This window comes from Arachis hypogaea, chromosome 11 (genome assembly GCF_003086295.3).
Source record: "Arachis hypogaea cultivar Tifrunner chromosome 11, arahy.Tifrunner.gnm2.J5K5, whole genome shotgun sequence".
In the NCBI taxonomy this organism is placed as follows: Eukaryota; Viridiplantae; Streptophyta; class Magnoliopsida; order Fabales; family Fabaceae; genus Arachis; species Arachis hypogaea.
The window spans coordinates 123,795,918-123,822,982 of NC_092046.1; the positions used below are offsets into that span (position 1 = coordinate 123,795,918).

General features: G+C 33.7%; 1 protein-coding gene and 1 long non-coding RNA gene across 3 annotated transcripts; one reads left to right on the top strand and one right to left on the bottom strand.

Moving 5' to 3' along the window:
* The first annotated feature begins 1,391 nt into the window (after positions 1 to 1,391).
* LOC140176186 (uncharacterized) lies at positions 1,392 to 7,429 on the top strand. The gene is made up of 7 exons (XM_072206086.1): positions 1,392 to 1,606; positions 1,705 to 1,915; positions 2,280 to 2,967; positions 3,020 to 3,291; positions 5,697 to 6,635; positions 6,719 to 6,976; positions 7,208 to 7,429. Exons 1-7 carry the CDS (start codon positions 1,392 to 1,394, stop codon positions 7,427 to 7,429), a joined length of 2,805 nt encoding a protein of 934 aa, XP_072062187.1.
* Positions 7,430 to 21,530: 14,101 nt separating this feature from the next.
* Positions 21,531 to 26,466, bottom strand: LOC140176388 (uncharacterized). Of its 2 annotated transcripts, none has more exons than XR_011867689.1 (11): positions 26,063 to 26,466; positions 25,682 to 25,762; positions 24,996 to 25,099; positions 24,804 to 24,880; positions 24,149 to 24,235; positions 24,002 to 24,061; positions 23,806 to 23,914; positions 23,379 to 23,464; positions 23,086 to 23,176; positions 22,743 to 22,798; positions 21,531 to 21,918 (listed from the first exon to the last, which is right to left on the bottom strand). It is a non-coding gene; the product is annotated as an uncharacterized lncRNA (long non-coding RNA). The 2 variants fall into 2 exon arrangements; XR_011867690.1 differs by having other exon boundaries at positions 22,660 to 22,798; positions 26,063 to 26,435.
* Positions 26,467 to 27,065: the final 599 nt, after the last annotated feature.

The window sequence follows — 27,065 nt, forward strand, 5'->3', positions numbered from 1 at the left end:
ATCTGCAAGATCTTTTAATGTGGGATATTCATTTTTCAATCATTCGTCAAGATGACGATGAAGGAAAGTCATGGCCTTGACTTTTATCCTTTTGGGATGTATTATTTTCAGCCTCAATGGTATCTTCAAGATCCATTGAATCAAGATGGATTTCAACATCTATATCTATGATAAATAATTATTTCCAAATATATCAAGAGCATTATATTCAAGATGAAAGAGTTTTGATATAATAAAAATTTGTTACCTGGAGTCTTCCTAAAATTTCGTTAGAGCTTCGTGCTGATAACGTGTTATAAAATAACTAAATAAGGAAGATAAAATAAAGAAATATAAATGAAAGACTCTAGTATTAATATTCACTAATATTAATATCATCCTACCATAATAACTATGATTTATATATTAATACTATATTTGTAATATTAAGAGAAAGAAAAGCTTCGTAGAGAGAGAAAAAATGCTTTTATTGATGTGTGTATTTGTCTGAGGCTTAGGGTCCTATTTATATGCATACAGGAAGGTAACTTTTTCAACCTTATTAAATACATTCTCTCTTGAGAATGTGAGCTTCACATGGGAATGGGCATCCACGTCCCATTCTTATTACAACAAAAGTATCCCTTCAATTCACTCATTCCATATATATATATATATATAATGGTCGCTAGGTTTGGTAATAAAATGCTGCATTGAGAAATTGAGAAGGTATGCTATATATTCACTGAAATATTAAATAAAATATGTTATGAGCTTTCTACGTGCCACTTTTGTAGCTAGTGCTCAATGATAGATGGGATTTAATTTATTTTTCCACTTTATTATTCAAAAGATGAATTACGAATTGACCATTTCCTGTTAAGTTTTTATTTTGTTTTCAATAAAAGATTATGGCTGTCTAGGCTCTTGAATAAGGAGTTCAATTGATACGAGTAAACCCACTCATAATGGGACGAATACAGCAATTGCAGAACCGACAATTTATGATGGGTTAAATGTACTAATTACAGATCCAACAAGCAAAAGAATAAGAAAATCACCTGTGTGAATGAAAGATTATGAAGGGTGATATGAGGGTGCGTCATAGGGGATTCTTATAGTATGATGAGGTGGAGAGTTAGTTACAATAATAGAGAGAATGCATATGTATAAGGAGAGAGGAGTGTAATGGGGGAGAAGAGGCATATTTCATATGGAAGGTTGCTATAGGAGTCTTCCCTGAGTCAGGGTTGCTGTTGTTGTTGATTAACTACAATTACATTCTCACTGTTTCATTGATTACTTGATATTTTTCCTGCATTGTTATATATCTTCACTTGCTGAATTTGTTCTGGTGTGTATTGTCTTTTGGTTACCTATTAATTGGTGCTCTCATTGAGAGAATCAGAGCCATGGTGGAAGGAACACATCTGAACCGATTAGAGGAGCTCACTTTATCGAACAAGCAAGAGGTCACCACCCTTAGCCGCGGTCTCGTGGAAGCTAACGAGAGGATCGCTGATACGCAAGCTCAGCTCATGAACATGGACTCTTCCTTACGATCCATTGAAAAACTGCTTTGTGATAATTTGAAATTGAAGCTTAAAGTGAATGATTATGGCTTAAGGTGAATGATTATGGCTTCAATGGTGATGACACCATGGAAGGTGGTTCAGGGGCAGGGTCTGTGAGTGTGGGGGCTGAGCAACTGTGGCCCTGACTCAGAGTGAAAGTCACCGATCTACCAATGTTCGACGGTGAGGGGGTGGAGGATTGGGTGTTTCGGGCCCGCCAATACTTAGAGACTTTTGAGATACCCATGGAACAACGAATCAGGGTTTTGTCATTTTACTTGGTAGGGGCGGATTATGCTTGGTACCGGTGGAGGATCAACAACAACATGGCGTATACATGCGAAGCGTTTCTGGAGGCGATGGTCCTCAAATTTGGAAAGAACCTCTATTATGATCCCCCGAGCCGCCATTAAAGAGTTGAAGTAGAGTGGATCGGTGAAAGAATATCAATGCCAACTTAAAGAATTGACCAACCGAGTCAACGGATTTAGTGAAGAATGGATAATCTCACTCTTCATAGCCGGGCTCAAAGAGCCATTGAAGTGTGAATTGCTCTTGGCCCAACCTACCTCTTACGCACAAGCTGTCTCCATTGCCAAACTGCATGAACAAAAAAATGCGGTAATTGCTGGCCTTGCTAGAAGCACTAGTAGTAAGCCTATTACTCAACAAGCCCCAACCTGATTTGCACCCAACCGCACTCTCAATCTCATTTACACTAATCAGAAAATTCAAACTAACCCTACCTCTACCAACCCCGCATACCCTGTGATTCTCCATTCCACCAACACTCCCACCAAGGAACCCCAGCCACCATTCAAGAAATTAACAAGTGCTGAGATTCGGGCTAGACGAGAAAAAGGATTGTGTTACTATTGTGATGACAAATGTCAATTGCTCATTGGGGAAGAGGAACTTCGGGAGTTGTTGCAAGGAACGACAGGGGGTAATGGAGAGGTACATGAGTTAGACACCGAAGAAGAGGAGGAAGAGGGTGAACAACAGAATCCGCGGATTAAGCTCAATGCTTTTGAGGGCGAATTTCACCCTGAGACCCTGCGTGTGAAGGGTACCCATGCCAACAAGCAGCTGCTGATTTTAATCGATGGGGGTAGCACCTATAATTTTATCAAGGGGTCCATAGCTAAAAATCTCAATTTGTCTCTCACTCCTACACCTGCATTAAAGGTAATGGTTGGTAATGGTGAATCCATAAACTGTGCTGCAAAATGTCGAGACCTATCATTATTGGTGCAGGGATACAGATTCTCCGCGGACATGTACGTCTTGGACCTTAAAAGAGCAGATGTTGTGTTGGGTGTACATTGGATGATGAGATTAGGCACCATCCGAATTAACTACATGGAGCTGTTTATGAAATTTAAGAAAATGGGGACATGGATCACATTCAGGGGTGAACGATTGTCGCGAGAGTAGTAACATTGCTTCATTGTTTCAATTGGCAGCGATTCCATCGGTGGAAGAGCCCGTTCCGGAGGTAGAGGAAGTGGCTATCCAAACAATTATTGAGGAATTCACTGATGTTTTTGAAGAACCAAAACAACTTCCCCCTCATAGAGCTATTAACCACCCCATCCACTTTACACTGGGTGCATCGCCAATAAGCATTCGACCATATAAATATCTCCATTTTCAGAAGGAGGAAATGGAGCGGTTAGTGTCGAAAATGTTACAAGCGAGGCTGATTGGGGATAGCCAGAGTGCATTCTCAAGTCCAGTATTGCTAGTAAAAAAAGGATGGTGGTTGGAAATTCTACGTCGATTATAGAGCTCTGAACATGATAACAATTAAAGATAAATTCCCAATCCCTACTATTGATGAGATTCTCGATGAGTTGCATGGAGCTAGGTTTTTCTCCAAAATTGACCTCAGGAGTGGGTACCATCAGATCAGAATGCGTGAAGAAGACATAAGTAAAATAACATTTCGTACTCATATGGGTCACTATGAGTTTGTAGTGATGCCTTTTGGGCTTACTAATGCACCTTCCACCTTCCAAGCAACAATGAACAGGATTTTCCAACCATACTTGAGGCGATTTATTGCTGTATTTTTTGACGACATCCTGGTTTACAGTCCATCCCGAGAGGAGTGGTGCACGAAATTGTGATCATCAATGGCGCCAACATCATGGTACGCACAATTGTAATCTCAACTCTTTGTCACAACTCCGCACAACTAACCAGCAAGTGCATTGGGTCTTCCAAGTAATAAACCTTACATGAGTAAGGGTCAATCCCACGGAGATTGTCGGCTTGAAGCAAGCTATGGTCATCTTGTAAATCTCAATCAGGTGGATTCAAATGGTTATGGAGAATTGATAATTAAAATATGAATAAAACATAAAATAAAGATAGAGATACTTATGCAATTCATTGGTAGGAATTTCGGATAAGCGTATGGAGATGCTTTGTTCCTTCTGAACCTCTGCTTTCCTATTGCCGTCATCCAATCATTCATACTCCTTTCCATGGCAAGCTGTATGTTGGGTTTCACCGTTGTCAATGGCTACCTCCTGTCCTCTCAGTGAAAATATTCCAAATGCGCTATCACCGCACGGCTAATCAGCTGTTGGTTCTCGATCATGTTGGAATAGGATCCATTGATCCTTTTGCGTCTGTCACTATGCCCAACACTCGCGAGTTTGAAGATCGTCACAGTCATCCCTTCCCTGAACCTACTCGGAATACCACAGATAAGGTTTAGACTTTTCGGATCTCAGGAATGGCCGCCAATTGATTCTAGCCTATACCACGAAGGTTCTAATCTTAGATTAGAAACCCAAGAGATACACATTCAAGCTTGTTTGCATGTAGAACGGAAGTGGTTGTCAGGCACGCGTTCATAGGTGAGAATGATGATGAGTGTCACAGATCATCACATTCGTCAGGTTGAAGAACGAGTGTATATCTTAGAGAAGAAGTAGGCGTAAATTGAATAGAAAAATAATAGTACTTTGCATTAATTCATGAGGAACAGCAGAGCTCCACATCTTAATCTATGGTGTGTAGAAACTTCACCGTTGAAAATACAAAAGTGATAATGGTGATCATTGGCTTCGTTCCCAGAGAGGAAACCAGAAGAACCAAGATTAAAAGTATGATCAAGTGTGTAAAAGTCTGAAAATACAATAGCAAAAGGTCATATTTGTAGAAAACTAGTAACCTAGGGTTTACAGAAATGAGTAAATGATGCAGAATCCACTTCAGGGCCCACTTGGTGTGTGCTTGGGTTGAGCGTTGAAGCTTTCACATGTAGAGGCTTTTCTTGGAGTTAAACGCCAGCTTTTGTGCCAGTTTTGGCGTTTAACTCCAGCTTTTATGCCAGTTCTGGCATTTTGACGCCAAAATTTCTATGCTGACTTGGAACGCCGGTTTGGGCCATCAAATCTCGGAAAAAATATGGACTATTATATATTGATGGAAAGCCCAGGATGTCTACCTTTCAACGCAATTGAGAGCGCGCCAATTGGGCTTCTGTAGCTCCAGAAAATCCACTTCGAGTGCAGGGAGGTCAGAATCCAATAGCATCTGCAGTCCTTTTTCAGCATCTGAATCAGATTTTTGCTCAGGTCCCTCAATTTTAGCTAGAAAATACCTGAAATCATAGAAAAATACACAAACTCTTAGTAAAGTCCAGAAATTTGATTTTTATTTAAAAACTAATAAAAAATTAATAAAAACTAACTAAAATATACTAAAAATAATGCCAAAAAGCGTATAAATTATCCGTCCATCAAGGAGCATCTGGATCATTTAGTTCAAGCTTTACAAATCTTGAAAGAGAACCAATTCTTCGCCAAGCATTCTAAATGCACCTTTCTGCAACAACAAATTGAGTATTTGGGGCATGTGATTTCGGGTGAAGGGGTTACGTGGATCCAGCCAAAATCGAAGCAATTGTAGCGTGGTATGTTCCTAAGTCTCTAAAACAATTAAGAGGATTCTTAGGGCTGATGGGGTATTACAGGAAATTCGTGGCACAGTATGCACAACGAGTGTTTCCATTGACAGAACTTCTCAAGAAGAATGCATTCCAATGGAATATCGCTGCTGATCAGGCTTTCCATCAATTGAAGCAGCTGATGGTTCATATCCCAGTCTCTCCTTGATTTCACACAGCCCTTCATAGTGGAGACTGATGCTTCGAGTACTGGCGTCAGGGCAGTTTTATCCCAAGGGGGACACCCCATAGCCTACTTCAGCAAGAAATTGGGAGCTCGGTTATCTCAAGCATCTGCGTATGTCCGAAAGCTATATGCAGTAACTCAAGCTGTGGCAAAATGGCGACATTACTTATTAGGGCAGAAATTCTTAATCAGAACTGATCACCAAGGTTTGCGGGAGCTCATGACGCAGGTGATCCTTACCCCAGAACAACAACACTACCTCTCTAAATTGCTTGGATATGAATTTGAGATTGAGTACCTCCCTGGGAAGTTTAACAAGGTTGCAGATGCGCTATCCAAGCTAGGGGATGATGAGCATCACACACAGCTCCAAGCATTCACAGCAGTGCAGTCCAATCTTTTGCCAACCCTGCTCCAGGCTAATAACGAGAGTGAGGAGATGCTTCAGTTGCAAGAGAAGCTACAGAGGGGTACATTACCTTCTGAATATGTATTCAAGGATGGGTTGATGACATACCGAGGTAAAGTTTGGGTTCTAAATGTTGCTAATATACGTGAGACGTTGTTGCACCAGTTCCATTCAGCCTTGACTGTAGGGCATGGGGGTATTTTGAAAACGTATAAAGGGTTAGGTGAGCTATTTTTTTGGCCAGGGATGCGCCAAGATGTGGTTCGATTTGTCAATCGTTGTGTGGAGTGTCAGTGTACAAAGTATATCACTGCCAAGCCACAGGGACTCTTGCAACCGCTTCCAGTTCTGGCAAAGCCTTGGGAAGACATTAGTTTAGACTTTATCACCAAAATACCAAATTCCAATGGTTTTACTGCAGTGTTAGAAGTGGTGGATCAGTTCAGTAAAACAGCTCGGGTTGCACCGTTAAAGACGGGGTTCACTGCCAAATTGGTCGCTCAGAAATTCATCAAATCCGTGGTGAGGTATCATGGCTTCCCAGCCACTATTATCTCAGACAGGACCCTCTTTTTCTTAGTCATTTTTGGAAAGAATTGTTTCAGCATTTTGGTACTAAGCTACTCTATAGCACGGCTTATCATCCTCAGACGGATGGGCAAACCGAGGTTGTTAATAGGACCCTAGAGCAATATCTGTGTGTTTTTACACATGCTCATCCAACCAAGTGGTCTGCTTACCTCAATTGGGCAGACTTCTGTTACAATAATTCTTTTTACTACACTATTGAAATGTCACCACATGATGCCTTGTATGGGTTTGCTGTCAGAACTATACCCGGCTATACTAGTCGCTCTTCTTTGGTCTAAGACGTGGATGATCTATTGCGAGTTAGGGAGATTCTTGACATGGAACTCCGATTTCGCCTCCAACAAGCCCAAGAACGCATGAAACGCCAAGCTAATTCTCATAGACGTGAAAAATCATTCAATGTTGGTGATTTAGTTCTCTTAAAGCTTCAACCATATCGGCAGGGGTCCGTAGTGACGTGAAGACATTTGAAGCTTGGTAAGAAATATTTTGGACCATTTAAGGTGCTCCAAAGAGTGGGAACTGTCGTTTACAAACTGGAGTTACCAGTTGGAAGTGCCATTCATCCTGTTTTTCATGTTTCACTACTGAAGGAGTTTAAGGGTGAGTCCGTTATGGCAGGGGGCATCAACGAGCTTCCTCTTTCTCTGCCTTTTGAACTAGTGCCGGTAGCCATTATTGATAGTAGAACCTTGCAGCTTGATGATGGGTCTCAGGATGTTTAAGTGTTGGTGGAATGGCAAGGAACACCAAAAGAGGAAGCAACATGGGTGAGTTGGGCTGAGTTGGTGAGAATGTATCCTGGGGAAGACCTTGAGGACAAGGTCATTGTAATGGGGGGAGTGATTGATACGAGCAAACTTACTCATAATGGGCCGAATACAGCAATTGCAGAACCGACAACTCATGATGGGCCAAATGTACCAATTGCAGATCCAACAAGTAAAAGAATAAGAAAACCACCTGTGTGGATGAAGGATTATGAAGGGTGATATGAGGGTGCGTCACAGGAGATTCTTATAGTATGCTGAGGTGGAGAGTTAGTTACAACAATAGAGAGAATGTATGTATATAAGGAGAGAGGAGTGTAATGGGGGAGAGGAGGCATATTTCATATGGAAGGTTGCTATAGGAGTCTTCCGTGAGTCAGGGTTGTTGCTATTGTTGATTTACTACAATTACATTCTCACTGTTTCATTGATTATTTGATATTTTTCTACATTGTTATATATCTTCACTTGCTGAATTTGTTCTGGTGTGTATTGTCTTTTGGTTACCTATTATCAATTGTAGTAATCTATTCTATTATATAAAAATTAGATTTTTGCACTTAATAATAAAGTTGACGTGACATATTTTTTAGAGTGTTTCCTGATTTATTTTTTTTAACTCATTAAATATAATTCATTATAATAAATTAATTATATCAACTAATTGATTTGATTAGATATTTAAATATCACAAAATTTAATATTATGTATATCAATTAATTGAATATAATAAATACAAATTAATTTAATTAGAAATTCATTGTTTTATAGACTTTTATATATATAATAAAATTGTAAAAATAATCTTTTTATCACTTTAACTCTTTTTTTTGTTTTTTTTTCTCTCTACGTGCGTGTAATTTTATTTTATGTTAACTTTGTTTATTTAATGATAAAATATACTCATGTTAATTCTATTATATAATAGTCTATTTTTTTCTATATATTTTGATTTATATAGTTACTATTGATCTTACTGTTTTTTGTTTTCTTGAATTATTCTTTATTTTTTTTATGACTTGATAATTAAAAAAAAAATAAAGAAAGGGAAAAAAACGATAGCCAAAGACGGAGGCTAAAAGCCTAAAGCAGCGATATCATTCCTCAGCATTATTATTATTAATATGAATTTTATTATTTCTTTTCTAACATTTTTTAATATGAGCTTTATTTCTTATTCTTTATTATTATTAATGTTTTTATTATTTTCTTCTCTAATTATAAATCTCCTCATAATTATATATATAAATATATATATGACAGAATAAAATTGTAAAATTAATCTTTTTTATCATTTTGGATATTTTAACTCTTTTTTCTTTGTTTCTTTTTCTCTTTGTGTAATTTTGTTTTATGTTAACTTTATTTATTTAATAATAAAATATTCATATTAATTCTAGGGTAAAGTATATTTTTTGTCCTTGAAATTTAACAAAAGTTTTAAAAATACCCCTAAGTTTTATTTTCTTTCAATGTTGTCCTAAAAGTTTTTTATTTGCATCAAATATACCCCGGACGGCTAATTTTTTAAAAAATTTAAGACCAATTCAACAACAATTTTATAAGAACAACCCTCAACACAAGCAAATCAAGCATAGTTTTCATGCATTATTGTTAGATTGGTCTTAATTTTTTTTGAAAATTTAGCCGTTTAAGGGTATATTTGATGCAAATTGAAAACTTTTGGGACAAAATTGAAACAAAATAAAACTTAAGGGTATTTTTAAAATTTTTGTCAAACTTTAAGGATAAAAAGTATACTTTACCCTTAATTCTATTATATAATAGTCTATTTTCTTACATATTTTGATTTGTATAGTTACTATTGATCTTGTTGTTTTCGTTTTTTTTTTTAATTATTCTTTATTTTTTTATGACTTGATAATTAAAAGAAAAAGTAAAGAAAGAGAAAAAAACGATGGCCAAAAGCGGAAGCTAAAAGCCTAAAACAGCAACATCATTCCTCAGCATTATTATTATTATTAATATGAACGTCATTATTTCTTTTCTAACATTTTTTAATATGAGCTTCATTTCTTATTCTTTATTATTATTGTTAATATTTTTATTATTTTTTTCTCTAATTATAAATCTTCTTATAATAATTTTTTGATAGACTATTTTTTTTGTCTAATAGATTTTTTCTATTTTTTTGTCAAAAATAATATATATTTAGAGAAAAAAGATATAAATAAAATTTTAAAATTTAAATTTAAATAAGATGCGCAAAGGATAACTATTGAATTGAGATCTAGAATTTATTTAGTAGATTTAAACTCTTTATATTATCGTCTTTAAAATTTTCAAATACTATTATAAAATTCTAGATATTTTTTATTTTATTATTCTTAAATTATACATTATATCGTATATTTAAAGAGTTTTATTTTTTTTAAAATAATTGTGACATTATATACTTTTTTAGATACAAAAGGATAATAAAATTGAAATGAGTAAAAAAATTAATTATATAATAAGATACAAAATTTTAAAATTTCTACCACAATTAACAAATTTTTAGCTTCACCATAAATTTTTACTCTACTCTTTATCTTTTATTTTATTTTTTTATAAATTTTTCTTGATTTTATTAATTAATTAAAATTATAATAATTCATCACAAATTTGTGTTTTGTAGAAAAAAATTGTCAATTATAAAATACAGAAGACTTAACTAAAAAATTTAAAAAATATTAGTTAATCACAAAATAAAAAATTATAAATTGTGCTTTAATTATGTTGCAAACTACAAATTAAGGCTATTTAAAAGTAACTTTTTATCATTAATATTAACTTAAATTATAATAAGATAAAAAATAAAAATTATATATAATAATTTAATTTAATTATTTATACTACTAAAATTATTTTTTATTATTCCCATTCATTTTTATCAATGTTGATATTTAATTATCTATTTTAAATGAAAATTTGAATTGATTGAATTGATTTTCTTTCAATTAGTAATATAATTATTGTGACATTTGTTTTGATAAATAATATTTTTTAATTTATTTAACCTGATTAATCATCTATTTTTTATTTTATATTAATTTAACTAATTAAGGTTAATAAATTTCAGTTATTTTAATTCTTATAATTTTTTATTCTAATAATATATTTTAATTAATACATTAATACACTTTTAATATTTATATGTTAGTAATAATAATAATCTCATTTTAAAATAACGTTTTACTCCCAATATATATATATATATATATATATATATATATATATATATATAGCAAGGTACGGAATGTATCATCAAATATTCTCATTCCGCCTTTTCGCGGGAATGGGATCTTATGCCAAGATCTGTGATTGAACGCAAAGATTCTAATAGAAGACGCCTATAGAGCCCGTAGAAAATCAATAATGAAAGAATCTCGCACTATATAGTCAAATTTTTTCGTTTCATCGAGTGGGCCTGCACTCTTCGTGCCTGACTTCTCTATTGATCTGACCCTAAAAAGGGTTCGATTGAGACAGAGAGTAAAGGTGCGAATCGGCTAAGCGCGCTCCTGACCTTCTATTACTAATAAAAAGTAGCTTGTTCTCGATCCACATCCGCTGATTCTTCAACATCAGTCGGTTCGGACCTCCACTTAGTTTATATATATATATATATATTCAATTTATTTGATTACTTAATTAGAATTAATTATATTAAAAAATTAAATTAAAATTATAGTAGACTAATTATATTGTTATTAATTAATTATATTAAAATATTAAGATGTTGATGGATTATTATTATTTTATTACTTTTTATTTTGATATTAATTCAGATATTTAATTTTATTATTATTATTATTTATTCTTTTATTCTATGTGTTTATTCTCATAAATCTTGCTAAATTAAATATGGTACTATATATATCTCCATTTTATTCCTCTTTTATATACACATAAAATTTATTAAATTATTTCTCTTCCGTCTAATAATTTTGTTTCTCTTCTATTTATATTTTGTTTCTTCAATATTTTATTGGTTCTTATTTTTTTAAATTTTACTTTAATTTATGTATTTATTCTTATTACACCTAATATTTTTTATTTATGTGTAATATATATTCTTATATATGTTATAGAAATATGGTTTGATTCCATTAACTTGCCAAATTTTTTTGAAAAATCTAAAGCTAAAGCACAAAAATATATTATTTATAGATATTTTACTTTTTTAACTAAAAATATAATATTCTTGCTATATTTGTTAAAATCTTAAGTTAAATATAAATATTAATTTTTGAAATAGAATAAATATATTTTAAATTTTTTGCATCTAAAATAATATTCTATCAATGTTAGAATCATTTAGATGGAAAAGTAATAGTGAATATAGAATTATTTAGGATGGATAGAACTAAGTACATCTTTTTATTGAAAATACAAATTTTAAAATATTATATTCAATTCTCAATAATCAACCTCTAATTGAACTATTGTATGTTCAAAAATTCTTGAATAAATGAAATAATTTTAGTTATATAATTTTTTAAAATTTAATTAATTCAAGATATTTATTGTCGTTGATTAAAAAAGTAAATTGAAATGACAATTTAATATTTCTATGCTCTTAAAATATTATTTATTTATTTTTTTAGCATTTTTTATCATCTAATGATTACATTAATATAATTTAATTTAATAAAATTATTTATCATCATTTGATTGAATAAAAATTCTATTTATCTGAAAATTTAGAATTTCTCAATCTCAAGATCATTTACGTTAAATCATTAAGAAATATAATTGAGAGTGCGGAAGCGTCCCTTCATTTGAGAGCATGATTGAGTCCGAGAGCTTGGCTCTTTTGGTTCTTTGATCTTCGTCAACCAAAATCTTATATATCTCTGATAGGGCTGAATCGCAACTCCACTGTGGAAAAAGAGCTACGGAGGCAGGTTTGATGTGTTGGTGACCAAAATCCTAAAGTCATTATTTATATTTGAGTATGACACTCATTAAATCCTAAAACCCAATAAAATAGTATCTCTGGTTTTAATCTCATTTATCCAAATCAAAAGTAATAATGACTTATTTAATTCAATATTTATGATAATAAATGAGATCACCGTTATATAAGTCATTTAATGTGAAATTACTTAATTTGTGATTATAATTAATATATGTATTGTCCATAAATTTATTAAGAAAAAATAATTTTCTAACAATCTTCCACTTGGAATATACATATATATTTTCCTAACATATCTTATAAACTTTATGCACATATCTGAATGTTATTTCCTTGATTACTTTAATAATCTGGTCTGTCTCATATATTAGTTATGAAATTACCGCAGCTTTTATGACATTAGTGTCGCAACAAAACCACGATGATCGCCATACTAAAATACTCAACTACATAGATCAAATTTAGATGAGAAAATTCAGAAATTACATATAAAAATAATCTCATGCATGCCTATTTCTAATTGGTCTAACTTGAATAAAAATTCTATTTTATTCGGTGACAGACTCACATAAAACTGCAACGGTAATACTCGGGCTCATAGTGACGGCGACTAAGTGATGAGTCTGTGGAAGAAGAAGAGAAGAACTTAACAGACTCACAATGAGAGAGAGAGAGAGAGAGAGAAAGAGAGAGAGAGAGAGAGAAAGGAATTTGCCTAAAGAAAAGGGGCTCGGCAGGAGAAAAATGGCGACGGTAACGGGATAAGCAGCGACGGCGACATGAGTTGTGAAGGAAGATATGAGCTATGAAGGGGGTAGGCAATGATGGGCTCAACAACGACGATGATGGGAGCTATGAGGTTTTTTGTGAAGAATTCGAGAAGAAGAAGAAGACTTTGGGTAAGGATGGCTGAATTTCTCTAGCATGGCTATAGAGTATGGACTGAAATTGTGAATCACTGAATCTGTGATGTGAGGCAAATCCTAATTCCTAAACAATGTTTATATATATATATATATATATATATATATATATATATATATATATATATATATATATATATATCCGGGGCGGGTACACCCTAAACCCGACCATGTCCTGTCCCGAGCAAAATCTGTTCCGACTCGAGTCAAGTTATTACCCTCTCCAACCGGGTATGGACGAGTTAGGTACCTGCGTATTCGGGTACTCCTGCCAAGCCTAATTACGTATCATGCTCCATTTATTAAGGTAGCGTTTGTTTTGAGGTACTGGGACGAAGATTGAGAGACTGAAACTCAGTATTATGTTTGTTGGCACAGAGACTAGTACTAAAATTTCAATATTTCAGTACCTCCAAAAAGTGGAGACACAGGGGACTAAAATTTTTAGAGATGGGGCTGAAACTTTAATAATATTTTATACCTAAAATACCTCCATTTCAATTAATTAATTAATTTCAACTTTACCCTTTGTACAAATTAAATTAGAGTTTCATTCTTATTTCAATCTCAGTCCCTTATTTTACACCAAATACAATACTAAAACTTATTTCAATCTCTGTCTCTTAGTCTCTGTCTCTCAATCTCAGTCTTTCAGTCTCTGTCTCTCTTCTAAATGCTACTTAAGGTTTTACCGCTAGCTAATAGATTGCTACACATACAAGGTAAAATTCTAACTTCTAATAGTTGTTTAAGCGGACGAGTGAGATAACCACTCAACAAACTCAAATTGATTAAGACAAATACTAATTATTTTTAATATTTTAATATTAAAATTTTGAGAATTTGATTTTAATTATAATTTTGTAAAAATTTATCATAATAATTACTATATATATTTTATTTAATTTTTTAATAAAATTTTTTATATAACCTTATATATTATCCCGTACGGGAACATACATTAGTTGGAATAATAAAAGGGTTTAGTTAATATATACTTTAAGAGCATATGATAAATTTATCATTAGTAAAAAATTTTAAATATTTTTATTTAATAAATATAAAACAAATATACAGAATGGTAAATTATATGATAAAGATGTAAATTTACACATCTTTTTTTTATAGGATGAAATAATACTTGAAAAAACTAGAACTTATATTTTGAACAGCAATAATATAATAAAAAATAACTACAAAAAAAAATTATACTCTCTCTATACAACTTTAATTTATATAGTAGAGTATTCCATACAGAATTATTTTTCATATGAAAAACACCATTGTGTTTTTTCTCAATATTGACATTGGGAGTGTTTTGCTATTTTGTGGGTGCAAGTTTCAACACGCAGAAGGCGTGGTGAATATATGTCGTCAGCATCATGGCAGCACCCTGTCCACACGCGGTGGGCGTGTTGCGTCAGGAATCCAACCAGTTTTTGCAGAGATTCTTGCACGTTTTTCAGAAATTGCAGGTGCTCATTCAACACAGGTGGGTGTGTTAGAGACTTAGAGGTGGTCTGCATATAAGGGACAGCTCTTTTCTTCGAAAACCAGTGACGCAAGGCTGAAGCTCTTTAAATAGAGCTTAACCAACCCCCCTCCATAACATGCATTCGTAGTGAATTTGAGAGATAAGAAGTCTAAAGTGAAGAAGAAGAAAAAGAAGAGAGTTAGTAGTGTGGCTCTGTAGTAGTGTGTTAGTAGTGTGTTTAAAAAAAGAGTAATTATACATAAAAAAAAATTATTAGTTTGTATTAATAAAAAATGGTGCGTAATTATACGGAATCCGAAGAACATATAATCAATTATTTGGATCATTTCGTTTATGTAAGTTGATAAATTTTTTTTTGTAATTTAATTTTTCTAATTTTTTTAAATTTTATTTCATATTAATTTTTTGTGTTAATATTATATAATGATATAGATTTTAATATTATTATTTTTATTTGTATTTAATATTACTATGTTATTTAAATTTGTAAATATTAAATTTAATAAATAATATAAATTTTAGTATATTATTATTTTGTTTTATATTTGTTACTTAATAAATAAATAAATAATATAAATATAGTCGTATAAATTTTTTGAATTTTTTGTTATAATATGATTTTTTTTGTAGATTTAATAAATAATTTAAATGTTAATAGTAATAAATATTTTTTATTTACAAAAATAAATAAATAATATGAATATCAAACAAAATTTTGTTCTTTTAATATTATTGTATGTTATTTTATTTTTTATTTATGATCATATTTATATTATTTAAACTAGTAAGTAAATAGTATACTATAATATCTTTAATTTAATTTTTTTATTTATGTAAAGTAGTACAGTTAAATTATTATTATATTTTATTTATTTATTAAATAATTATTTGTTATAATATTTATTAATTTAAATTAATAGATATGTTTGATGAATAAATATATTTTTGTTATACCAGTCTAACAAGAATCTTATGGTTTGTAAACTGGATTAGCCGGAGAAATAGAATCCAATAGTAGAAGACGCTTCACAAGCAACGTGATTCTACCTCGTTTCTAGAATTGGGGTGGTCAGAGAATTTTATCCCTTACTATCTGCTTTGGTAGAAAGGTAGAGGTCGGAGACTCACACCTTTGTATTGTCGGTGGATGAGGTTACCGTGACACTGGAAGATATCGCTCATATATTTGGCCTACCCATTGATGGACAGGTTGTGAGCGGCTATACAGATAGCAATGACAAATTCCTGCAGAGCCAGAGCATCGCAATTTTTGTCCGCGATCCCGTTGTGAGTAATTCCTCCAAAATCTTATATAAAGTTGGCATGGGTTTACCGTATCAGAGACGCAGAGCCAATAGACACTTTGAAGTCTATTTAGAGATACGTGAGATACCAGATTTTCTGTTTGTTGGGTTCGACCCTATTCGTGGATAAGTCGATGCCATATGCCCACGTGAAGTATCTACCGTTGCTCCGCGATTTTGAGCGGTTCCACACTTACAGTTGGGGGTCAGCATGTCTCGCGTATCTTTATATGGCATTGTACTATGCATCACGGTATAATACTAAGGAGATGGATGACCCTCTTAATCTTTTGTTTGTTTGGGTATGGGAGCGAATGCCATGTATTGTGCCTGTACCGAGACAGTACCTTCCAGCAATTGACGTATCGGTTGCTCGGAGGTAACAGTTTCTATTTTAGTTGTGTATTCTATTGACGATGCATATTTGTTTGACGGCACATTTTTTTATTTTTTCAATGTTACGTGTTTCAGGTGGAGTCATTCCGCGCGAACAACAACGTGATTATCCAAGACCACAATGATATTTAGGCAGAAAATAGACTACATGGACGAGGTAAATATTTTTGCTTTGTGTGTGTTAATATCCAATATTAATATTAGGGTTCTAATTTTTTAATAATATGTTGCAGTTTGTGTGGTAGCCGTACGAAGAATTGATGATACCCGATGAGCTACATAGACACCTTGAGGTGTGTGATACTGTTGCTCCATTATTGTCATTCGAGTGTGTCGAATGGCACCCTGCGAACTGAGTGATGCGTCAGTTCGGGTATGCGCAACCTGCCCCGAAGGTAGCAAAAGTCATTCTACCGGAAGAGCATTGCATCACTCTTCGCGGAATGCAGCTTCCTGACTAGAGAGTTTTACATGCGGGGTGAATAATGGAATGGGGCATCCGTCGTAACACTCGGTTGCGGTATCGGCACCCCATTCCGACTTGGGACTTTAGACCATCGGCTGAGTACCGTGATTGTCAGGAATGATCCTATGAAATCGTTTCCATAGTGTATGTGTGCCTACCGTTGTATCTGCGTATCTCCCGACAACCTTTTTTCGTATCAAGCTGGCTCAGATAAGCCAGTCGCACCCATGCCCATACATCTTGCATTTTGCATAGAACGTCTATGGATCAGACTCATACATATTGTAGTCGACTCCTCTAGAGATAATGTAACTTTTAATTGCTACGACGACCGACTTTCTAGAACTATATTCCATTCCGATCCTGCACTCCCCATCTTTAGAATCAGTAACACCTACACAAAGCAGAAATCATCATTTATTGATCCATCCAAAATATAAATTAAGAAAAGCGTATCATTTACTCATCACGTACCTATGTTTGTATATTCTAAAAATTCTGGTGCATGCATGGCGTTAAGATCCAAGTTATGCATAAAAGGTGGAACGTCCATCGGTTGACTAACTGCTGGAGGAACCACTACATTCTCCACTGCTTCCTCAACTCCCACATTACCATTCTCATTTTTGTCGCCGGCTTCATAAGTAGTTTCGAAGTCCTCTTTGCTATCAGTATTCTTTCATTCATACACTTCAGCTCTATTATCCTCTATATCTGAATTATTTTGAATCCCATCTGCCTCTACATTTTCAAACATAACATACAACTCAATATTTGGCTCACACCTGAGTCTGCCGGTGAGTATGGTACATATTCTGCAAACTCGTTTCGTAGATGATCGGCATAATATCAAAATATATTAGACTACCAAAAACTATAACTGGATTCCGGTACAGAATACTGCTCATTCTCCTTAACATCAATGCTTTGACAGACCATTCCGAAGCTCCAGGAACGTCATGGTGCATGGAACCACAAACAAAAACGGATTCTCACACGCAAAACTCATTCCCTCATGAGTATAATCTCACCAGTACAATACACTACCAAATTTGTGGTACCCTCCATCACACTATAAACAAACTCAAACAACTCTTCTCTTCGCAATGAAATGGTACCGAGCATTGCCTTTTATAGGGAAAGCACTCAACACGCACACCACGTGTTGCATCGCCATCGAATTAGAGAGCGATACGTTATCAACACGCCCCCCACGTATTGATCCAGCCCTCGAATCAGACATCGACACGTCCGTTATCAACATGCCCTCCCCGTGGTGTCAACTCACCCTCTACGTACTGCGTCAGCACGCCCCCACGTCTTGAAGTTGTCATCTCACATGTCCACGAATATGTAAATACACCAAAATTTTTTATTTCTATTAAAAACACTAATAAACATTTCATAATATAAAAAATGAACCACAAATATATTGAAAATTTAATTTTTTATATTTTTAATAAAATTTTTTTTATAGTAATTACCCAAATCAGTTCCCAAAGATTTTATAATCGGACATTCTAGTCCCCAAGAAAAATTAATACACAGATCAGTCTCCAAGGTTTTACTCCGGCAAACAAATCAGTCCCCAGTTTATTTTCTGGTAGAGTAATTACCTAAATCAGTCCCTAAAAATTTTAAAAACGGACATTTTAGTCCCCAATAAAAACTAATGTACAAATCAATCCCCAACGTTTCTCTCTGTTAGACATAATAGTCCCCCGTCTAAAAATAAAATAAAATAAAATTATTATTATTATTAATTACACAATAATATTGTACTATATTTTTTGTATTTTTTGGACAAAACTAATGATAAATTTATTCATTAAATTCTTTTATATATAGATATAGTCACTCAATAATAATAATAATAATAATAAAATTATTAGAGATTATTCTACAAGAAATTCAAGGTTAAAACTATTTGATATTTTTGTATTTAATATAATCAAAAGATGTCCTATGTAAAAAAAATATATGTTTGTATTAAAAAATATGTATTAAAAGAAAATATTTTAATTTGAATTTATATTAAATACATATTTTTTTAATACAAACATATTTTTTAAAATAATCTCTAATAATAATAATAATTTTATTTTTGGACGGAGGACTGTTATGTCTAATAGAAAGAAACGTTGGGATTGATTTATACATTAATTTTTTTTGGGGACTAAAATGTCTATTTTTAAAATCTTTGGGGACTGATCTGGATAATTACTTTGTCGAAAAATAAACTAAGGACTGATTTGTCTGTCGAAATAAAACTTTAAGAATTGATTTGTGTATTAATTTTTTTGGGACTAAAATGTCGGATTTTAAAATCTTTGAGACTGATTTACTCATTTTTTTTATTATGTAATATTAGATAAACCCATAATAAAAAGGGAATGCATGACATAATGAGTGGCACATACGTAATAACGAAATGACACGTGATTGGGCCCTCTGATACAATTTTGTTTGTGCCGTCTGAAAAAGCTGATGGCTGCAAGAGTAATAAAAATCCTTAAAGCCCAAAAATACAAAAATGTCATTCAAAGTTTCACTCTTTTAAGGACAAGAATGGATTGCTATGCTATGGTGGTTGAGACTTGAGAGTTGAGACTTGAGATCATCAGAGTAGAGAGAGAGAGAAATGATGGAATAGAATTAATGGAAGAAGCTTGCATTGCGCGTGTGTGTATATCAGTTTTGGAGCCACAAGACCCTGTAGAGTGCAGATAGTAGATCCTAACCACCTAAAAAACACACAAGTTTGTGGTTCAATATTAACTACCGGTCCTTTTCCTTCCTCAACTGGCTTTGTCTTTGCTAACATTTTTATTCCAAATTAGCTAACTTAACTTTTTTGTGTTTTACCCATCTTGGTTAATTAAGGTAAAAATTATTTTTATGGTACCGTTTATATGTGTCTATTTAATGTTATTTTTAAATTCTAATTATATATTTCATATTTTTTACCTTAACTATTTACTAGACCTGAAAATATCTTATATATTATCTTATACTAAAATATACTTTTAATTAATTATGAACCAAAATAGCATTTTGAATAATTTTATAAAAGACCAAAGTATCCGTTTTAACTTTTGGCCAAATATGAATTTTTATAATTACTTAAAAGAAAATATCATTTTAAGTTTAAAGTTGTTTAAAAAATATTAGCAATTAAAAGAATTTGATTTTAAAAAGACTAAAATACTTACCGAGTTTATTTTAGAAGACCAAAATGCCAGTTTAGCATTAATTTGAAAAAGACTAAAGTATTCATGTAGTTTATTTTTAGAAAATTAAAAATACTTTTAAACATTAATTTTGGAGAAATTAAAATATTTTTATAGGATTAATAAATATTATTTGATTATTTTAGAAAAAAATTAAAATTTTATATGAAAATATTAAGATATTCTTGATAATTAATTTTTAAAAGACTAAAATAACATAATTTTTTAAACAAATTCAAAACTCACAGAAGGCATTACAGAGTAATTATTGGCAATTTAACAAATATAAGTGATTATATCTGATGTGTACCTCTAAAAACTCGGCAGCTATTCTTCTCAGCTAACTGACCAAATATCTCGGCAAACATAACTTGATCACGTCACACACAAGTCAGATCCTATCTTCAGCCCGTTACTAACTCACCAAGAATATCGGAACAAACCCAACAGCATAGACCCCCCACTCGTCTATAAAACAGAACTAAGCAAACTCACAAAGGCTCAGGTCACGATATACTCTCACTTTCATTTATTCATTTTATTTTGAATACTCTTCTAACTTGAGCGTCGGAGTGCTTTTTGCAGGTGCTCCCGCCGCCGTGTTTCGCAAGCGCCGGGGTTAATTATGAGCACACCCTCGAGGCGACTTATAGCTCTTCCCTAAAGCAGATAGCCTCGCTTGAAGACGTATACCTCGGCCGAAGCTGAACGGAACATTTGGTGCCCACCGTGGGGCCCGAAAAGTTAATTTAACCCCACTATTTCTCTATATCGCACTTTGTATTTCTTTTTTACGCAGGGTTCTCCAACCTTCAAACATGGCCGACAATGGAGTTCACCAGCTTACTCAGGCCGAACTCATAGCCCAGATGACCGAGCTGCAAGCAGAAGTCAAAAGACTTGCTGAACTATCCACCCAAAACAACCACAACTAGAAAATTGATTAATACAGACAGATTTACAGACAGATTTAGTGTTTATTACAGACGGATTTTTGGTTACCGACAAAATTACCGACGGATTTTGTCCCTCTGTAAAAGTCCCGTCGGAAATTATTTACCGACGGATTTTTTTTCCGTCGGAAAATTACAGACGGATTTTTACCAGTTACCGACGGATTTTCCCTCTGTAAATTCTCCCTCCATTTCCTTAAGGCGACGAACTTACAGACGGATTTTCCGACAGATTTTCTGTCTGTAATTTAAACTTTGGAAAATCATGATTACAGACAGAAAATCCGTCTGTAAGGTAAAATAGAATTTTTTTTTACTTTTTCTAATTACAAAATAAACTTGTTTTCATACAAAATAAATATAAATTTAATACAAATTTTTATCTAATTTATATTCGAATATTTATAATATTTCAAAAAATAAACAAATTCATCGTATTATCAAACTAAAAGAAAAGTACTATAAACAAGCAAGTCAATATAATTCAAAATATAAACAAAATGTATTGATCATCAACTATAATTCCTAGTATATTGTTCAACCATGCTAAAACTATCAGCTATAGTCTTCAGTGTCATCTTCATCCTCATCATCATCATAGTCCTCATCCGAAGACATTGAGGGTGGCGGTGGTGGCAGTGGTAGTGGAACTGCACTAGAATAGGTGGAGGTGGTTGAAATAGCGGCTGCGGCAGTGGTGCGAGAACTTCTATGACCCTTGACACCTTTACCCTTGACCCGAGGAGCCATGACCTACATATATATTAAAAGACTATTATGCACAAAACTCAAAAGGTTGATAGAATACAATTGACAGCAAAATATTAAGCATAGAGAGGGTGCAGAGCATAGATACACTTGTTTAGAGAGGGTGCAGAGCAGATGGATGGGTACATAAATCAAGCAAACAAAAAAGAGAATCAAGCAAACCCACTTCATAATTGATCAGCAATCTACCAATCTGCTGCTTATCAAGTTAGACAGATTTTTTTTTGCAGGCCTATAGTGTGTAAAATATTATATTTTCCCATTAAAGATGTAAACATAATCATTTTGATAAGATATCATAAGTTAGAAAAAACTTAATCACATGCTAGTTTAGACCAAAAGTGTAGTTATTTAAATATCAAATAACAAATAACAAATAACTTAGAGCTTGGATTAAAATTCAAACCTGATAACAAATAACAGTTATCTTGGCAGTAAAAATATCAAATACAAGTAAAAGAAGACAGTATCATGAATTATATGCCACAGATTAAGGCATCAAATACATCCATTAAAAATGATTCTAAAATGGGATAGATTCATATTTTGTTCTATTAATGGATTTTAAATTAGCCATGGAAAAATCCAGAACTGGGATTAGAGTAATTAAGATTAGGAAGAGGATTAATAACTGGGGTAGTGAGTAAAGGATGCAGAAGAAATTGTTTTTACAGAAGAAAATCTAGAACAGTTGAGTAATGGTCAGTTTGCATGGAGGAGTAGTACTAGAAAGGATGCAGATTTGGAGTTGAAGCAGCAGAGAGCACGCGGGGCACACAGAGAGTGAGAGAGTGAGAGAAGGGGCTCACCTCATTCGTGCACTGCTACCCTTTACCTTCCCAATGAATTTCCTTCACTACTGCCACTACAACAAAGAGAGAGATTCAATCTTCAAACCAAACTATAAGAAAGAGATTAAAAACAATAAGAAAGAATATGAAGCTTCCTAAATTTCAGAAAAGGGACAAGAGTTATGCTTTTACGTATATCTTGATCTTCTTCTCGACAACAATATCTAAGTTAACGATTAAGTTACATGACAACTAAGACATACAAATTAAGAACAATATATGTAAAGAACAATATATATATGCCTATGCTGGGGAAATTTATTTTTTAAAGAAAATACAACATAAATGATAGGAGACAAACCTCAAACTTCTTTGTTGAGCTTTGATGTCTCTCAATAATGCTATTTTCATGTAGTCAAATCCTTCTTCATCAACCAAATATCCCCTTGAATCTGAAAATGATTTTTAAGAACATTGCATATGGCATCAAAAGATCAGGTAACATAAGGGAACTCAATCCCAACAATTTTGATACGAGTACTTCTAATCTTAATCTCATGATGAATATGAAAGATAAAATCTGACATGAAAAATGCACAATAACATCATGCTGTAGGATTCCTATATTTGTAACTCATAGCAAATCAAAATTACCTGAGACTGTGATAGGAAGGGCACCATAAGCAATCAGTTTCTCCAAAACGTGCATTGCAATCTTTCCAGAACCACTCACAACACATCTAACCAAAATAGAAGAAGAGTATCCCCAAATGCAAGAATCATGAACATGTAAAACGAATCTAATTAGCGAAAAATTTACTAGTATATAATTGGTTGAAATAGCAGACAAACAATTAGTAAATGAAATTGATATACATGCAAATGGGAACATTCTAGTTTATAATATAAAGGGAGTATTAAATTCAAAGTCTTCATTCTTTGAACCACTAGAATCTTAATAGCTAGAAATAACGGTTAGAAGGTAGCACAAATGATACATGAGCCGACAACAGCAATCTTTATATGTAAGAAAAAACAGGTAAGGCTAGTTACATATTATACATAGTCAAGCAAATATTACCAGGCCATAACCAGTAGCTTCAGTTCGAAGACTGGCTCCAGACCAAAATATCCTTGGTCCTGTAAAACTTCCCTGCATAACCAACGCCAATCTCCTCTGATGGAAGGTCCTAGCAAGCAACCATTACAACAAAAATAAGATGCAGAAGAGGCTTCAAAATTAAATAGTATAAAGGATCTTATATATTTTCAATTACCTTGTCAGGACCCAAGTACCGATACATCTCACTCATGAAACTTTGACAAAATCGCATGATCTGCCAACTTATTTAAGTTACACTAAGAAATTATACAAGCAGGTGAAAAAAAAAAGGAAGGGGCGGGGGAATAAGTAGGAAAGTCACCTCATTATCACTTTTTCCTTTTGGATCAAAATCACTTCCACCTGCTGCTCCTCCCAATTTGTAAGGCGATAATGCATTCTTTAAAGTCTGCAACGAAGGGAGTAGCTATGTTGTTTACACAGTGGCTCAACAGATAAGCAGCTCAGAGTCTAGACTTTTATCTCTTTTGATAATTGAACATTTGAACCTCAGCATTTATTAATAACAAAGCTTGCCAATATACAGGACCAAGTAAGTTTCTTTATGATTAGTACTCGAATTTAAACTAACTAAACTTGCCAATATACAGGACCAAGTAAATAATTGGCAATTATAACACAACTAAAAATAGGGATCATCTAGAAATCCATAGGGGAAAGAAAATGCCAAATGAATTATAACCTGTATTAAAGCAAAACCTAAGTAACAATGCTTCTGTCACTGCTTCCAATTTTCACTTCAGAGTCTCTTAGGACAGAAAAAGCATACTCAATGCCCATGGTTGGTAACTAGTTTTACTTAAGACCCCCCATGTTTTAATATCTTCAAAATAAAGAAAGTGAAAAAACAACCATAATTCGGGGAAAAAAACACTTTCTCTTGAATTTTAATTGATGCTGCCCAGTTCAGTGCATGATTCTCAACAAACATGAAAGATATTTTTCAGTGATGTTACCTTCTCATTGATATTCCTGGCAAGCTCAAGTGCCTTTGTGTAAGCTTCACCAGCAAGAACACAGTAGTTGGCAAGCCCTGCAGTAAATGGAACGATACACAATGTGTTATGTGTTCAAAGATATTCTTATACCTCCAAATTAGTTAGAGTTTATTAAACAATGATAAATATGGTGGGAACTAATCAGCGTACCTAGAGCCTCAACTTCTCTGCCGTAAACCCTTCGACCGATCAATATAAGATCCTTTGCTATTGCCTTACTGATCAATCGAGGTAGTCTTCTTGTTGCACCAGCCCTGTCCAAATAATAATTCTATTAAGGCATTTCATTTTACATCATATGTTGATAATTGAGCTGTTGGTACACTCGTTTGAACTTGCATCAGCAGGAGAAATAAGTTGTTCTCCAAGCCAAAGCATTAAAAACATATGATGATAACCAAATCAAACAATCATTGAAAAAAGTAAAAGAAAAAAGATTCAAATTCAAATCAAGCAAATCAAGCTCAACATTTAATGTTCTTTAGTAGTGTTAATCATTTACAGTGACAATATAATTATACAGTTATGCTCACAACAAATTCAATTATGCACAATAAAAATAAACACTTTGATCTAGACTTGCATTTCAATCACCATTAGTTTTCCTTACCAGACCTCTCTCCTTCACTAATTTTCCTAGGAATTCTGTTAGAACCATCATCATTCTGTTAGAGTTTCAGTTACTCAGTTAGTGATATATTTATTACTACCACTCTGACCTAATAACACCACTCAGATTGCACAAGAGAGCAAAGCACTTTTCTTGGAAGCGAGATGTTCATTTCATTCAACGTGAAAATAAAAAAGGAGCTAAAGTGGATTGTTGAATGTATTACCCCAGAAGAATTCAGACGCTCCTCCCAAGCTTTAAAAACTGACTTAACACTTCCTGGTCTTGCCTCATTCAAAGCAGATACCTGAAAAATGATTTTATGTTTTTAACAGAATCATTGGAAGAATCAGAGGAATTTTTTACGACTCCCAATTAATAATTGCTTTGAAAGACACATAAACCATGAAACCATATAAGCACACATAAACACACCTAAGCATGATCAAAATGAACAGCAAAACCCAGCTAGGCATTTTGTCAAGCACTAACTGTGCATTACACTTTCAATGTGATTCACTCAGTAATAAGCATACATATACTCCAAATCCAACAGTGGAGAAAAAGGAGCTGTTCACAACACTAGAGAAAAATAGCATTTACTCACCGGTGGCGAGGAAGAAGGGCAGTGGCAGAAACACAACGGCGACACAGAGAGAGAAGGAGAGCGCTCGAACAGAGAAGACGGCCAACGAGCTTCCAAACGACGGCGAGGGAGCTTCCAATCACGGTAACACAGCTTCCTACGACGGCGACAGATCTTCTACGGTGGCGGTGGAGGCTGTGTCTGTGTAGGGGCTGCGGTGGCTGCGCCGCTGCGGGGCTGCGAGGTTGTGGGGGTTGCGGGGAGCTGCGAGGGCTGATGCGGGGGCTGCGTGGCTGCAGTGGCGGCAGAGTCTGCGGTGGCTGTGGGCGGCGGGCTGCAGGGCAAAGAGTTCGAAGGATGTGGGCAAAGAGTTCAAATAGAGTGTGAATGGAGTGTGAATGGGAGGTGATAAAATTAGGGTTTTCAATATTTTCGACGGATTTAATTTAAATTACAGACGGATTTTCTGTCTGTAATAATTTAATAAAACGTGCATTTTGTCTATTTAATTACAGACGGAAAATCCGTCTGTAAATTCGTCTGTAATCATTCCACGAAAAAAAATTAATTTTCCGACAGAATTATAGACGGATTTTCTTTTCCGTCTGTAATTTATGCTAATTTATTTTTTTTTGTTTTCTGACAAGAAAATCCCTCTGAAATTTCGTCTGTATTTCAGTGGGATAAAATCTGTCGGAAATATCCGTCTGTAATAATTAGTTTTCTAGTAGTGAACGCTAGTAAATGTGAAGAGAATGGAAGCAAAGGAAAAGGCAACGCAGACCTACTAAGTGTCGACCCACCAAAGGAGAAACTGACATTGGACAACCCATTCTCCGAAGAGATCACCAATTACCAGATGCCAAAACATTTCACACTACCTTCCTCACTCAAGCCGTATAGGGGGATTGGTGACCCCCGGGCTCATATTAAGAAATTTCAATCTATGATGTTCTTTAATGGCCCTAATAACGAACCTGTTCTTTGCAGAGCTTTCCCTACTTACCTTGACGGCGCTGCTCTA

What these genes read in the sequence shown, in the direction of transcription:
- LOC140176186 (XM_072206086.1), top strand. Translation starts at nt 1,392, where the DNA reads ATGGTGGAAGGAACACATCTGAACCGATTAGAGGAGCTCACTTTATCG. An exon ending in GTGAATGATTATGGCTTAAG is followed by an intron (nt 1,607 to 1,704) that starts GTGAATGATTAT and finishes GCCCTGACTCAG; the next exon opens with AGTGAAAGTCACCGATCTAC. An exon ending in ATACTAGTCGCTCTTCTTTG is followed by an intron (nt 6,977 to 7,207) that starts GTCTAAGACGTG and finishes GGACCATTTAAG; the next exon opens with GTGCTCCAAAGAGTGGGAAC.